Consider the following 15,487-nt stretch of genomic DNA (forward strand, 5'->3'; position numbering starts at 1 on the left):
ATCTTTTAGCTCCTAGTCAGACCTTGATCCCAACTCCAAGATCTAAATCCGATTTCAAGACATATCCTCCCTTGTGTATTCTTACCTTAATCACCACAAATCAAACCCAGTACTCATCATATCTCACCCCAAATCTATTCCTACCCTTCCTACAACATGTCGTAAATAAGAGGAAATGCAGTTGCTCCCACAGAAACCTCGAATTCATCTTTGATTCGTTCCCCTCTTCTTATTCCTCATGTCTAATCAAATAGATCAAATAGCTACTATTGTCCGTTGTATCTCAAAAATTACTTCTCAAACCCAGCCACCTTCATCACTCACTCACATGGGCTCTTAGAGACAAAAGAGAAAAAGAGAAAAGGAGAAAGAGAGGAAGAAAGATGTTAGGTAATCACACAGTAAACAAAATTGCAACTTACTTAAAATCTAGAAATGAGAGGTACCTGCTGCCATGACAATATATATTAGAGAGGCTTTGCCTAATCAGGGAGGTCATGAAAGATTTCCAAGAAGTGATTATTGACCTGGAGCCATACCCACTAGCCAAATGTAGCTTTTTAAATTTAAATTAACTAAAATCAAATGAAATTTAAAATTTGATTCCTCATTTACATTATCCATATTTCAATACTCAAAAGCCACGTGTGGCTGGTAGCTAATATGTTGGACTGTGCAAATACAGAATATTTTCAGCATCTCAGAAAGTTCAACCCACAGTGTTCAGCGAGAGAACTAACAGGTGCTAATCAAACAAAAAAGGAAGTGAAGAAAGAACCTGCCAGGCAAACAGATCCTCAAATGGCAGGAGGCATGATGGAGCGAGTAAAGACCTCACAGAGAGCCCGCGTGCCCCAATACTACAAGGAGGCATCAAAAATGAATTATTGGGACTTCATCAAGATAAAAAGCTTCTGCACAGCAAAAGAAACAGTCAGCGAAACTAGAAGACAACCTACAGAATGGGAGAAGATATTTGCAAATGACGTATCAGATAAAGGGCTAGTTTCCAAGATCTATAAAGAACTTCTTAAACTCAACACCAAAGAAACAAACAATCCAATCATGAAATGGGCAAAAGACATGAACAGAAATCTCACAGAGGAAGACACAGACACGGCCAACAAGCACATGAGAAAATGCTCCTCATCACTTGCCATCAAGGAGATACAAATCAAAACCACATTGAGATACCACCTCACACCAGTGAGAATGGGGAAAATTAACAAGGCAGGAAACCACAAATGTTGGAGAGGATGCGGAGAAAAGGCAACCCTCTTACACTGTTGGTGGGAATGTGAACTGGTGCAGCCCCTCTGGAAAACTGTGTGGAGGTTCCTCAAAGAGTTAAAAATAGACCTGCCCTACGACCCAGCAATTGCACTGCTGGGGATTTACCCTAAACATACAGATGCAATGAAACACCGGGACACCTGCACCCCAATGTTTCTAGCAGCAATGTCCACAATAGCCAAACTGTGGAAGGAGCCTCGGTGTCCATCGAAAGATGAATGGATAAAGAAGATGTGGTCTATGTATACAATGGAATATTCCTCAGCCATTAGAAACGACAAATACCCACCATTTGCTTCAATGTGGATGGAACTGGAGGGTATTATGCTGAGTGAAATAAGTCAATCGGGGAAGGACAAACATTGTATGGTCTCATTCATTTGGGGAATATAAATAATAGTGAAAGGGAATATAAGGGAAGGGAGAAGAAAAAGACTCCTAACTCGGGGAAACGAATTAGGGGTGGTGGAAGGGGAGGAGGGCGGGGGGATGGGGGTGACTGGGTGACGGGCACTGAGGGGGGCACTTGACGGGATGAGCACTGGGTGTTATTCTGTATGTTGGCAAATTGAACACCAATGAAAATTAATTTATTAAAAAAATTAAAAAAACAAAAATAAAAATAAAATTTCTACCAAAAAGAAAAAACAAAAAAAAAGAAGATGTGGTTTATGTATACAATGGAATATTCCTCAGCCATTAGAAATAACTAATAACCACCATTTGCTTCGATGTGGAGGGACTTGGAGGGCATTATGCTGAGTGAAATAAGTCAATCAGAAAAGGACAAACATTATATGGTCTCATGCATTTGAGGAATATAAAAATTAGTGAAAGGGAATAAAGGGAAAGGAGAGAAAATGAGTGAAAATATCAGCAAGGGTGACAGAACATGAGAGACTCCTAACTCTGGGAAATGAACAAGGGGTGGTGGAATGGGAGGTGGTGGGGGGGTTGGGGTGACTGGGTGACAGGCACTGAGGGGGGGCACTTGGCGGGATGAGCACTGGGTGTTATATGTTGGCAAATTGAACTCCAATAAAAAGAAATTTTTAAAAAGGAGGCATCAACGAAGAAGGAAAGCAGCAGGAGAGGCAGGATAGGATATATCTTCTAAAGTGTTGGAGGAGGGACGCCAGGGTGGCTCAGTGGTTGAGCATCTGCCCTGGCTCAGGGGCTCAGGGCGTGATCCTGGAGTTCCGGGGATCAGGATAGAGACCCACAGCAGGCTCTGGGCATGGAGCCCGCTTCTCCCTCAGCCCATGCCTCTGCCTTCTCTCTGTGTCTCTCATGAATAAATAAATAAAATCTTTAAAAAAAAAATAAAGCCCTGGTGGACAAAAGCCAACAAAACAAAATAAATCCAATGAAGGATGGTGAAAGACAATAAGAAACAACAAAAAATCTCAGTAGGTAGAGAGGGAAATAAAGATGCTGAGGTGACGTTAAATATATTAGATCTAAATTAGGATCCTATGTACTAGAGGCTGTGTTAATCTGCTTACAGAAAAAAACACTACATTCAGCAAGCAGATGCAGGGAACAGACCGGTGAATTCAGTGGGTGAATGAGGGGAACCATCCTTGCAACCTTAAATCTTTGAAGGTCGAATTAATTTCTGCCCATTATCCCAGGCATGTGGTACAGTTTTTAACTTCTGTGATACTATACTTAATTTCTATGACAGTTTCAGGGCTTGTATTTTGCCTTCTCTACTTCGATAATTCTGATTCCATGAGTGAAGGAGCTTATTTGAGAGGTTGCAACTAAATATATCATTAAAAATAGGAATGACAAAAAAAAAAATAGGAATGACATTTGGGAAACAGGGAAATGATCTTTGACCTCTGGTTGACCATTATTTATGAATTATCCCTTACCTCTCTGAAAATATTAATTTTATCTATCATGAAGTCGTGGGATTTTTCACTCCATTACCTGTTTCCTTTGGTTTTAACTCTTTTATCTGGTGACTTTTTATAGCTCCTTTTTATGTCATTGGTCATACATAAATGGTGATTTTTTTTTTACTTTATTTTTATAAATGGTGATTCTTGGTTGTCTCTCTTCTTCGTATTTGAGAATCAGTGTTCACCATTTGTTCACCATCTGTTTTGCGTGCCCTACCTCCAGAAATTTGGGGGAAGGAGTAAGACCATCCCTGAGCTTGAGTAGGGAGTTCTGCTGGTGGTTTGTCTTCTGGGAGTTGCTGTTCCCAACTCCTGGAATTCATTAGCCCCCGGGCATTTCCTTGCCTTTCCATGACCATTTCACATACTGTTTCAGCCCATGGACAGAGCTGCTTCTAGCTTAGTATGGGTGGACATGAGGGAGCTACCAGCTTCAATAATCAATCACCCCAATACCTACCCCAGAGCCACCCCTCACTTCTTGTATCTAGGCTTGATGCTCCCCTAAGCCTTTCTACACTTAGACTCATTGATGGTTAACATTTTGCCCCACTTTTTCTACCATTTTCTTTGTCAATGTATCCAATGTATATTCTTTTTTTTTTTGAAGTTCCTAAGAGTCAAATGCAGACATCATATTCATTCGCTCCTAAATATTTCCATGTGTATTTCCTAAGAAAAAGGACATCCGTTCTATAACCACAGTAAAATTACCAAAAGCAGGAAATTTAACACTGATTAAAAAAAAATACTCCTATCTAACCCAGAGTCCATATTCAGATTTCATTACTTAGCTCAACAATATATTTTATAGCAGTAATTTTTCCTAGTTCAGGATCTAAACAAGGATTATGTATTGCATTTAATTATCATGTCTCTTTACTTTCCTATAATCTGAAAGTTTCCTCAGTTTTTCTTGTCCCTCATGACCTTGCAATTTTTGAAGAGTATAGGCCAGTTTTGTTTTGTTTTTCTGGCATGCCCCTCAACTTGAGCTGCCTGAGGTTTTCCTTATGTTAGATTCAGGTTATGCATTTTTGACAGGATTAACACAATATATCATATCAGAAGGCGCACGATGCTCATCCCAGCGTTGGTGACTTTTGCCTTGACCACTTAATTGAGGCCATATGTTCTGTTGGTTTGCCCACTGGAAACGTGGAGGGCAAGGCAGGACTAAAGAAAGAGGCAGACCGTTCCAGGTTGGTAGGTGGCAGTTTTTAATAAGAAAGGGTACTTTCTTATGAGGTTTGTCTTAGGCAGAAGCAAGACAAAGAAATATCTGCACCCACAGGCCAGAATCTTAAAAATTTATTATACAAACGCTCTAACTGGATTTAGTTATATATACCAACCAGATGGTTTCAACAACTTACTGTCTCAAGGCCACGTCCCTGGAACAGCTCCTGCTGTGGGAATGGTGGGTGGAACTACATTCCACAGACAAGGGAGGGGTGAAGAAGCTCAGGTCCAGCTGGAGGGTCAAATGATGGCCCTGTCATCTTAATGACCTCCTCCCACATGCTCTGAGTTTACCATTGTGAAGTTACTATTTTCTCTTTTATAATTAATAAGTGGGGTTTTTTTTTAGGTAGAGACTTTGCAACTATGTAAATATCTGGTTTCTCATCAAATTGTCACCTGCTAGTTTTAGTAAATAATCTTTCAAAAATCTGAATCTGATCATGTTACTCCCCAGCTTCAAATAATGCAATGATTTCCATGCACTTTCACATCTTTTAGGAAACTAACAGCTTCCCCATTGCCGAGGCCATGCTTCTGAGAGTCTTTCTCAACTCCGCTCCCTTTCTCACTATCCAAATTGTCCACAAGGTGGACATTTGACTTTCTGAATATTTATTTGTCCTGATGTCACAGAATCAGTTCAAGTGCTTATCAATTAGTTTCTGAATATTTATTTGTCCTGATGTCACAGAATCAGTTCAAGTGCTTATCAATTAGTTTCTGAATATTTATTTGTCCTGATGTCACAGAATCAGTTCAAGTGCTTATCAATTAGTTCTGTATTTGTGTATTTAAATTTTCTGTCTGCCCCTGCAGATTTAAGCCTGGATTCCTAAACTACCCTCTGAACTGTTACCTGAAAGATCTTTCTAAAGCCAAATATCTATTATTGATATTTTCATGTATATATAAGAAAGTCCAACTAATGTGTTTCAAAGATATAGAACAGAAAATGTGGGAGCATGGAGAGGGGATGTTATCAAGAAAATCATATGAGAAAAATTTTGCAGAAATGAAGAATTTGAATTTCCAGACTAAGAGGACCTAGCACAGGCCTGGAGAGAACTATGTAGAAGCCATGAGCTCCAGCTCACTGTTGCTATGTGGAAATATGAGTCCCCTGTTGCCAGATATCCTGATTTTTTAAAAGAATTAAAGTCACAGTGTTAGTGGAAAGTACTAATTTTTGAATTATGACTGAAATTTTTTAAAAAATACACGCATAACACCCATAAACATGAAAGTAGGGGAGTACATGGGGCATCTGTAGGTTAGACTATAGTATACACAAAAAGCACTTGGGGATGCAGCGTCTAGAAAAGCTACATGGACCCAGCGTGAACAATCTCGGAAGCCAGCAGAAGGAGTATGAGCTTCTTTTCAAAGTGAGGGAGATGTTTATGATCCATGAGAAGAGGGTAATGCTATTAAAGAACTTAATGTTTAGAAAATTTACTGACTGTGGCACAGAGACAAATGGGCAGTGGGAAGGGGAATGGAAGGTAAGGAAATCTAGGCCGTAGGAGGCCACTGTCATAGGAAATGAGAGCCCACACCAAGGTCATAGTTATAAAGCATTCTAAGTTTTTGCAGTGCCTGGAAGCCACTGCACTCTTGAAAAATATAATGAAAACAAGAAAGGACACAAAACCAAAAAAGATGTTCATATGTAATTCTTGTGTGAATTATGATTTACTAAATAAAATTCCCATTTCACACTATGAAACATACTCTATGAACACTATAATCAAGCTTCCAGTGTTTATGGAAACAGTACCAATTTTACATGGTTGGCTCTTTTGAAGTTTTCTGTAACTCGTGGTTTACCTGACAAAGAGTTTTTCTTTTTTCCTTTTTTATTTTTTTTAATTTTTATTTATTTATGATAGTCACACAGAGAGAGAGAGAGGCAGAGACACAGGCAGAGGGAGAAGCAGGCTCCATGCCAGGAGCCTGACGTGGGATTCGATCCCGGGTCTCCAAGATCCCGCCGTGGGCCAAAGGCAGGCGCTAAACCGCTGCGCCACCCAGGGTTCCCTCTTTTTTCCTTTTATCAGGTTAATGAGCAAATCTCCAACAGTTAAAAAAATGTGTAAACATTTTCCTTTTTACTTTAGAGAAATGTATCTACTAACATGCTTTTTAAAAATGAATTAAAAATTAATTCAGGGCACCCCCGGTGGCGCAGTGGTTTAGTGCCGCCTGCAGCCCGGGGTCTGATCCTGGAGACCCAGGATCGAGTCCCGCGTCAGGCTCCCTGCATGGAGCCCGTTTCTCCCTCTGCCTGTGTCTCTGCCTCTCAGTCTCTCTCTCTCTCTCTCTCTCTCTGAATAAATAAATTTAAAAAATTATTTAAAAAAATAAAAATAAAAATTAATTCATTTAACTAATGAATTTTAAAAGATGAATTAATCAAACTATCATTCTATTTTAAGAGAGGAACCAAGGTCCAGCCCTCTGCCAGAATAACAAAATCAGATATCATTTATTAGTTACAAGTGATATTAATAAGATTTTTAATAAATTACTTAAAAACAAATAATTTATAACAACTAATTAACAATAACAAAAAGCTGTCATTCTAAAAATATCATTTGCTTTCCATGCATTTTAGAATGTAGGTATTATCTTCTTTTTACAGATAAGCAAGAATGAGAGAAATGAAGTAAACTGCTCTAGGTCACAAAACTAGTGAAAGCAAGAGTTCAGATTCCAGGTGAGGTGAGTCTGATGTAAATGCCAGCATTTTTCCTACACTAAGCTGCTTCCAGTTAATAGAGCACCTGCAATGGTTGATTCTTTTCCAATTCATAAATTTCTCATCAGGCATTCGCCTACATACTCAACATTTTTCTCCGTCAGGGTCCTTGTATTCAGGTGTATTTAAAAAGGTTAATGAAGGGGATCCCTGGGTGGCGCAGCGGTTTGGTGCCTGCCTTTGGCCCAGGGCGTGATCCTGGAGACCTGGGATCGAATCCCACATCGGGCTCCCGGTGCATGGAGCCTGCTTCTCCCTCTGCTTCTCCCTCTGCTTCTCCCTCTGCTTCTCCCTCTGCCTGTGTCTCTGCCTCTCTCTCTCTCTCTGTGACTATCATAAATAAATAAAAAATTTAAAAAAAAAAGGTTAATGAAGTAGATCATAGGAACCAACCTTTCTACCACCAACTAAAGCACCACCCGTATCCTACTCTGTAGTTGCATAGAATTTCACCTGGAAGTTGCAAGACAATGCCCACTCAGTTCCTTTCAATTTAACTTCTGACTCTCCTACCCCTCCACCCATCCATCTCCTTCTTTTCCTTTCACCAGGGTCTGCTTTCCAGTACCAGTGGAATATTCCTTCCAGGCTGTGTCCTCTCTCATGGGCAGCAAGCGTCGCCAGCCCAGGGTGCAGGATCCCTGGGAGAGTTCACATTATGCTCTTACAAGCTCTTAATAATGCATATGCCTATAAGGATGAGTTTTTCTCCTAAAACGTTGCGTTCATTCAGGGCGCTGTAAAATGTGGTCTGGAAAATATCAGAGAGAAAGCTGAGCGAGCCGTTTGCACATCCTGCAGAGGCAGGTTTGTCTTCCCAAGAGACTGCAGGCCCTTCCCGGCCCCAGAAAGGTTGCTGTCCTCTGGACTGGGGTCTTGCTCCCTTTCCTGACACCCAGACACCCAGTTCAGCTCAATGGCCCGGTCTAGTTCAAGCCATTGTCTCCCAGACGTGATGGTCCCAGGCCCAAAGCAGTGAGACTGCCTGTCCCATTCTATGAGGGCCTCACTCCCAATCCAAAGTATTTGCCTAAAACTCGGTTGCATGTTTTGACATCCATTACCCAGTGGGCTGGAAGCAGACTTGACTACCTCCTGCTGTGCCACCGCGGGCCAGGAGCCGGCCTCGTTTGCAACAGGGGATGCGCTGTGACCTCCTTGGAGGGTAGTGGTGAAGGATGTATAAAATTATGCATGCAGGGGCACTGGGGGGCTCAGCGATTGAGCCTCTGCATTTGGCTCTGGGCGTGATCCTGGGGTCCCAGGATTGAGTCCCACGTCGGGCTCCCTGCGTGGAGCCTGTTCTCCGTCGGCCTGTGTCTCTGCCCCCCTCTCTCTGTGTGCCTCTCATGAATAAATAAAATCTTTTTAAAAATTATGCATGTAGAGCGCTTATCCTAAGGTCCGCCCCTGGCAGGAAAAAAAAAAAAAAAAAAAGAGGCTATTTTGCTAGCGCGGAAACGGGGGCGCTGGCGTGAAACGGGCGGTGGGGCCGCGGAGGGGGTGGCGAGGGTTCCGCGGGGCGCCCCCCGGGGTGGCAGCTGCGACGTCCAGCCGAGAGCGCCCGGGGGCAGCGAGGGTTCCGTCGCTGGGGGGCGGTGCGCGCGGGGAGGCGGTGCGCGGGGCGGTGCGCGGAGGGGGCGGGCGGTGCGCGGGGCGGTGCGCGGAGGGGGCGGGCGGTGCGCGGGGCGGTGCGCGCGGGGAGGCGGTGCGCGGAGGGGGCGGTGCGCGGGGGGCGGTGCGCGAGGCGGTGCGCGGAGGGGGCGGGCGGTGCGCGGGGTGGGGCGGTGCGCGGGGTGGGGCGGTGCGCGGGGCGGTGCGCGGAGGGGGCGGGCGGTGCGCGGGGTGGGGCGGTGCGCGGGGCGGTGCGCGGGGCGGTGCGCGGAGGGGGCGGGCGGTGCGCGGGGTGGGGCGGTGCGCGGGGGGCGGTGCGCGGGGCGGTGCGCGGAGGGGGCGGGCGGTGCGCGGGGTGGGGCGGTGCGCGGGGGGCGGTGCGCGGGGCGGTGCGCGGAGGGGGCGGGCGGTGCGCGGGGTGGGGCGGTGCGCGGGGCGGTGCGCGGGGGGCGGGCGGTGCGCGCGGGGAGGCGGTGCGCGGAGGGGGCGGTGCGCGGAGGGGGCGGTGCGCGGGGGGCGGTGCGCGGGGCGGTGCGCGGGGCGGTGCGCGGGGGGCGGTGCGCGCGGGGCGGTGCGCGGAGGGGGCGGTGCGCGGAGGGGGCGGTGCGCGGGGGGCGGTGCGCGGAGGGGGCGGGCGGTGCGCGCGGGGAGGCGGTGCGCGGGGCGGTGCGCGGAGGGGGCGGGCGGTGCGCGCGGGGAGGCGGTGCGCGGGGCGGTGCGCGGGGCGGGGCGGGGCGGGGCGCGGGGCGGTGCGCGGGGGGGCGGTGCGCGGGGCGGTGCGCGGGGCGGTGCGCGGGGCGGTGCGCGGGGGGCGGTGCGCGCGGGGCGGTGCGCGGAGGGGGCGGTGCGCGGAGGGGGCGGTGCGCGGGGGGCGGTGCGCGGAGGGGGCGGGCGGTGCGCGCGGGGAGGCGGTGCGCGGGGGGGCGGTGCGCGGGGGGGCGGTGCGCGGGGCGGTGCGCGGGGCGGGGCGGGGCGGGGCGCGGGGCGGTGCGCGGGGGGGCGGTGCGCGGGGCGGTGCGCGGGGCGGGCGCAGCGGAGCCCTGGGGACTCCCTTCCCTCCCCGCCCGGGGCGGCGCTCGCGGCCCGCTCCGCCCCGGAAACGCGCCTCCCGCCGCCTGGGCGCGCTTTTGAAAGCGCTTCCCTTTCTCCTGTGGTTTGGCAGGACCCCGGCGGCTCGCGGAGCTCGGTCCTCTCTCCGTGGCCCTGCGCTGCCCGCACCCCCGCCCCCGAGCCCGCGCAGCGATGAGGCGGACCCGCGAGGAGGTGGACGCTACGCTCCAGATCGCCAAGCTGAAGGCGGCCGAGCTGCTGCCGGTTGTGCACTGCCTGGGCTTCGGCCCCGGGGCCGGCGCCGCCGTCGGAGACTCCTGCCTGCTGGAGCTGGAGCCCGCGCTGTGCCAGCAGCTGGAGGCCGGGCACAGGTGACTGCCGCGGGGAGACCAGGACGGGGGCCTGGGCCGCGGACCTGCCTGGATTTGAGCCGAGGGCTCCCCGCCGCCCGGATGTCGCGCCCCTGCTGGGCGGTCCCCGGAGCTGCACTGAGGCGGTACCGGGATGGGGCGCCGATCGGGGTGTGTGTGTGTGTGTGTGTGTGTGTGTGTGTACCAGGAGGGCCTACTGATTGTGTGTGTGTGTGTGTGTGTGTACCAGGATGGGCCCGCCGATCGGGGTGTGTGTGTGTGTGTGTGTGTGTGTGTGTGTGTACCAGGAGGGCCTACTGATTGTGTGTGTGTGTGTGTGTGTGTACCAGGATGGGCCCGCCGATCGGGGTGTGTGTGTGTGTGTGTGTACCAGGATGGGCCAGCCAGTCGTGTGTGTGTGTGTGTGTGTGTGTGTGTGTGTCTCTGTGTCTCTGCAGAAACAAGTCGGGAAATAGAACATCTGTGAAGTTTTGGTGGTGCCAGGAACTGCACTCAACACTTCGCCGTTCTAGCTTAAAATCCAGGGCTACTATCTAACATTTGTAGGGTTCTCCTTGCCTTCTACTTGGATTTATTCCACTGAGACAACAGGTTGGACCGTAGGGAATAAGTTGAAAGCCTTTTACAGAGTTGGTCCTGGTGGGAGGCCTTCAAAAAAACAAAACCCAGACCCACTGGGGGTTATTTAGTGGAAATCTGAAGCTATTTCTGATTTTGGGTCAGCCACAGATTTGCTGCAAAACCTTGGATTAAAAAAATAGAGAAGTCTAGAGAATCATTTCTCTCAACTTTGCATCGGCCAGCTCCTGGAAATTAGCAGTTAAGGGCTCTGGTTTGCTTCTCTTCTGCACCACCCTTCCTCCAACACTTGTATTTTATTAGGTGGTTTGTTCTCTCGTAGATTCCTTTAAATTGAACTCTTGAGGCTTTAAGTTTACATATTTGCTCGTCTGACAGTGTTAGAGGTAACTGAGCAGCCTACTGATGCTAGCCACGAAGGATCTTTAAGGGAGCCCAGGGAAGCCTCACCCATTGGTTTTCATTCCAGCTGAGTTGGATGGGAGAGGGGGGTATCGTGGTAAGAAAAAGACTTCAGGTCTGCGGACTTTTTTGCATCCAGTTACTATTCATTCACCTGGCAATCCAGAAAGACCTAGAAATGTGTTTTAAAAACATTTTTGCCAGGGGACAGGTAGTTGCTTTAAACAAAATATCGAAGCAGGGATAGTGCAATGTGGAAATAAATGTTGAAGAATGGGTGCTCCGAAATGAAAACACTCTTTTCACTTAAACTTAATTTAAAAAAGCATTTACACATCGTTCTACTTCAGGTTTTATTTTTATTATTTAAGAGAAGTGAATAGTATACAGGAAGGTTAAACATTTTATGAACAAAACTGCTAGAACCTATGCCCTTATCAACCTCATCATCTTTGTCTTAAGTCTTCTTGGTCACTTCTTTCCCTCTTCCTGCTCTCTTCTACCTGTGAGCCTTTGTCAGACCTTATTTACTGCAATTTGTAAAAACGTGTGCTTTTCATATTTTTTCATTCAGCATTGCAGTTCTCTTTATAAAGTCCCAATTTCTTTGTGACAGAGCTGGTGGGTGGGCTAGGATGTCCTTCTTTGATGGTTAGGGGGTATTCAGAAGAAAACAAGAACCGCTCTTAGGTGGCGACCAAGACCAAGGAAACAATGATCATCTGGGAGTTTGTTAGAAATGCAGAATCCTGGGTCCCATCCCAGACTTGCAGGTTGGGATTCAGTTTTTTAACAGGTTCTCTGAGGTGCCTATGCATACAGCTGAGAAGTACTGCTTTAACATGGTTTAGGAAACCATGATGGAAAACCTGATGGAAGCTACCTGATGCTTCTCTTTTGCTCTTCCCAGCAGTTTGCATGAAGATACAATGTGGTGATATTTGGCCTCTAGGCCTCTTTGTATCTTTCTTGCCCATGTTGAATTATTTTTCCTTAGTAAGGTCACCTGGTACCCCTTTGTTTCACCTGGGCTCACTCTTGCTCCCTGAGCCCGACATGTGTGTAAGGGTGGTGAAAACAGGGGCCAGACAGCCTTCAGGATATAATTTTAAATTCTATAAGCTTAGAGGATTTTGGAACTGTTTGTAATGAAGATGTCTATTGGTGTCTCGATAAACCATGTATTTTCTCTTTCCATTTCCTGCAGTCTTGTGATTCGGGGTGATAAAGATGAGCAGGCTGTGCTGTGCAGTAAAGACAAAACCTATGACTTGAGAATAGCAGACACTTCCAATATGTTGCTTTTTATTCCTGGTTGTAAGACTCCTGACCAGCTGAAGATGGAAGAAACACATTGTAACATTATTCACACTGAGGTACTGTTCCCTGCCTTCTAATTTATATGAGAATCACAACACAGGTGCTAATATTGCCTTTAATTAAAATCTTTAGGTGTTGGTCAAAGCACCTGCGTGGCTCAGTTAGTTAAGCATCTGTCTCTTGGATTCGGCTCAGGTTATGATTTCAGGGGGGGTGGGATCAAGCCCCAATTTGGGCTCCATGCTCAGCAGGGAGTTTGCTTGAGATTCTGCCCCTTTGCCTCTCTTCCATCCCCTCTAACATAATAAATAAATCTCTATGCATTTCACACCTACAGATTTTTTTAATCATTGAAAAGTTCTCTAATGAAATTTAAAATTTCTCAGCATCGTTTGTTTGGAGTTTTGTGAAGTTGTCTTATTTTCCCTATTGGATTTTTAAGTCCTAGACAAGATGACCATTTTCTGCAACATGGAAAGCTTGTTATTAGGTGACAAATTCTAAAAGTATTACCTTTTTAAAAAAATTCCATTTATTTATTCATGAGACACAGAGAGAGAGAGAAAGAGACACGGGGCAGAGACCTAGGCAGAGGGAGAAGCAGGCTCCATGCAGGGAACCTGATGTGGGACTCGATCCTGGGACCCTGGGATCATGACCTAAGCCAAAGGCAGATGCTCAACCAGTGAGCCACCCGGTGTCCCTGTTACCTATTTTTAGTAAGTCTTGCTGTAGCTGTGTTTTGAAAAGACTCTCAAACTGCAACTAATGCTTTAAGTCCTGTTTATTGAGGTTGGTTTAGCTCATTACTATCTCTAACCATGTATAACAAATTCTTAATTATTATGGAGTTACTGATGGCAGATACCAAATAGGAGTTTCCATCCTGGCTAGATTATTACACACATCATGATCAAAACACAGCCCTTAATTCTCTTCAGAGTGACTTTAGGCTAACTATTGCCTTAGAATTGGGATACAAACAAGGGAAAATACTGAGAAATTTCAGTGATCTATGATGTTGCTAGAAGAACTTCAGTAAATTTTCTATTTTGGTTTTTTAGGGTGCTATGTTTCAATTGTAATTAACTAGAAACATGGGCAGTTTTCTTTTGTAAAATGTTATTTTCACATCCAACACCTGTTTTGTAGGTGTTCTGCAGGAATATAACCATATGGGAGTGCCTCTGAACTCTCATTGTGGGAATTCTGTGCACTGAGACTGGGTAGAGTGCAATGAAGATCTAACACCTAAAGTTTGTTTGTTTTTTAAGATTTTATTTATTAGAGAAAAAGCATAAGCAGGGAGAGGGGCAGAGGGAGAGGGAGAAGCAGAATGCCTGCTGAGCAGGGAGCCTGATGTGAGGCTTGATACCCGGACCCTGGGATCATGACCTAAGTCAACAGGAGATGCTTAACCGAACTGAACCACCCAGACACCTCAAAGATCTACCAACTAAAGTTTTAATCTGTGGTTGCACTTCAGGTGCCTGGAAGGTCTAGGTAAGCAATGCACATGGGCAGAACAGGCTATTTTTGATAAATTGGTAGTGGATACCAGTCTCAGCAGTAATAGAGAATGGTGGAGTCCATCGCAAAATGAAGAGCACAAGCCCCATGTAGGTGGGCAGCCACAGCTTGGCCTTGTGGGAAAGCAGGCCCAGAGCTGCCAAATCTTCTGAAATCTTGTTTTCAAGAAAGCCTTGACATTTAGATCTTGGGACAAAATCTAATATTTCCACATTGGCAACTAATTTCAACTCTGTATTATCCCTTCCACACCATACAAAGCACGCACCAACATCTGTGCTTTGGATGAAGCCTACAGGCTGTCAAGTTCATGACTGTGGATGAACTCAGGCTTTTTGGTTTGGTCCTTAAGTTCCTCTTTTGGAATCCTCAAATTCAGCAGCTTCACCATCAGGTCTGGGCCTCGTCTTGTAAATCAAGCCTTGTCCTAGCTCAAAAGTGGAAGCATCCCATGACCTTGCATTTTAGAGTTGGAGGGTACTCCACGTATAATCCAGTTCAGCTCCCCACCACCTTTATTTATGTAAACCACTTATTGAGCCCCTTCCTACCAAATGCTAGACACTGGCAAGTCCCAGAAGTAGAGAGGAATATCTTATTCACCCATTAAGTAGCCACTGTCAACTGGATTGCTCTGAGTGATGAGCCTCACTATTTCACAAGTCCAATAAAGAATTAGCTGCAACTCTAGGAAGTTCTTGCATTGAAAAGATGTCTTTCTTCCTTAACTTTGTTAGATTTTGATACAATAAGCAACAAAGAACGAGGATACTTCCTCTTTCCCTTAATATCCCTTCATTACTTGGAAGACTGTAATCATGTCTCTATTTTCTGTTTTCAGCCTAGAAATATTCATTTCCTATTGTTTCCATCAGGTTTGCAGAACTGACACCATCTTGATCATTCTTTTTCTGGTCATACCTTAGTTTCCAGAGTACACTTGAGATATTGAGCTCGATGACTGATTCCTTACTGTGTTGTCAGTGTCGTCTTATTGGGGTTTGAAAAGATGTTTCCTGAAAATACCCATCCATTTACTTGAGATGCTGGAGGATGCCTTCTCAATGGAAAGCAGAATACTTGGCTCTCTCTTCTTATTGAGAGCAGATGAGTTGGTTGAAATTTTGTATGACATTTTCTTTTAGAATGGCCCCTAAAAGGTTGTATATTTATATTTTCCAGATCTTTGGTTTTTCTAATAATTATTGGGAATTAAGAAGATGCCGACCCAAATTAAAGAAGCTAAAGAAACTTTTGATGGAAAACATCTATGAAGGACCTGACAGTCAAAAAGAAAAGGATTCAAATCATTCAAAAGTAAGACTTATTTTCATTTATTTTGTTTGAAATCTGAAAAACAGAACTATAATTAGAGGCACTTAATAGTGACATTTTTACTTTGAGTGTTTATATTA

At 46.1% G+C, this 15,487-nt stretch overlaps 1 protein-coding gene across 2 annotated transcripts in view; it reads left to right on the forward strand.

Moving 5' to 3' along the window:
* DSCC1 (DNA replication and sister chromatid cohesion 1) overlaps nt 1-15,487 on the forward strand; it is a 34,835-nt gene that overhangs the window by 8,517 nt on the left and 10,831 nt on the right. Inside the window, exons 2-4 of one of the 2 annotated variants that reach the window (XM_025993390.2) lie at nt 9,983-10,241; nt 12,430-12,598; nt 15,255-15,389. In XM_025993390.2, the coding sequence (XP_025849175.1) occupies nt 9,983-10,241; nt 12,430-12,598; nt 15,255-15,389 (563 nt within the window). The remainder of the gene's footprint in view (nt 1-9,982; nt 10,242-12,429; nt 12,599-15,254; nt 15,390-15,487) is intronic. The other variant, XM_025993391.2, reaches the window with a different exon arrangement.

The sequence above is a fragment of the Vulpes vulpes genome, chromosome 13, assembly GCF_048418805.1.
Source record: "Vulpes vulpes isolate BD-2025 chromosome 13, VulVul3, whole genome shotgun sequence".
Lineage (NCBI taxonomy): Eukaryota > Metazoa > Chordata > Mammalia > Carnivora > Canidae > Vulpes > Vulpes vulpes.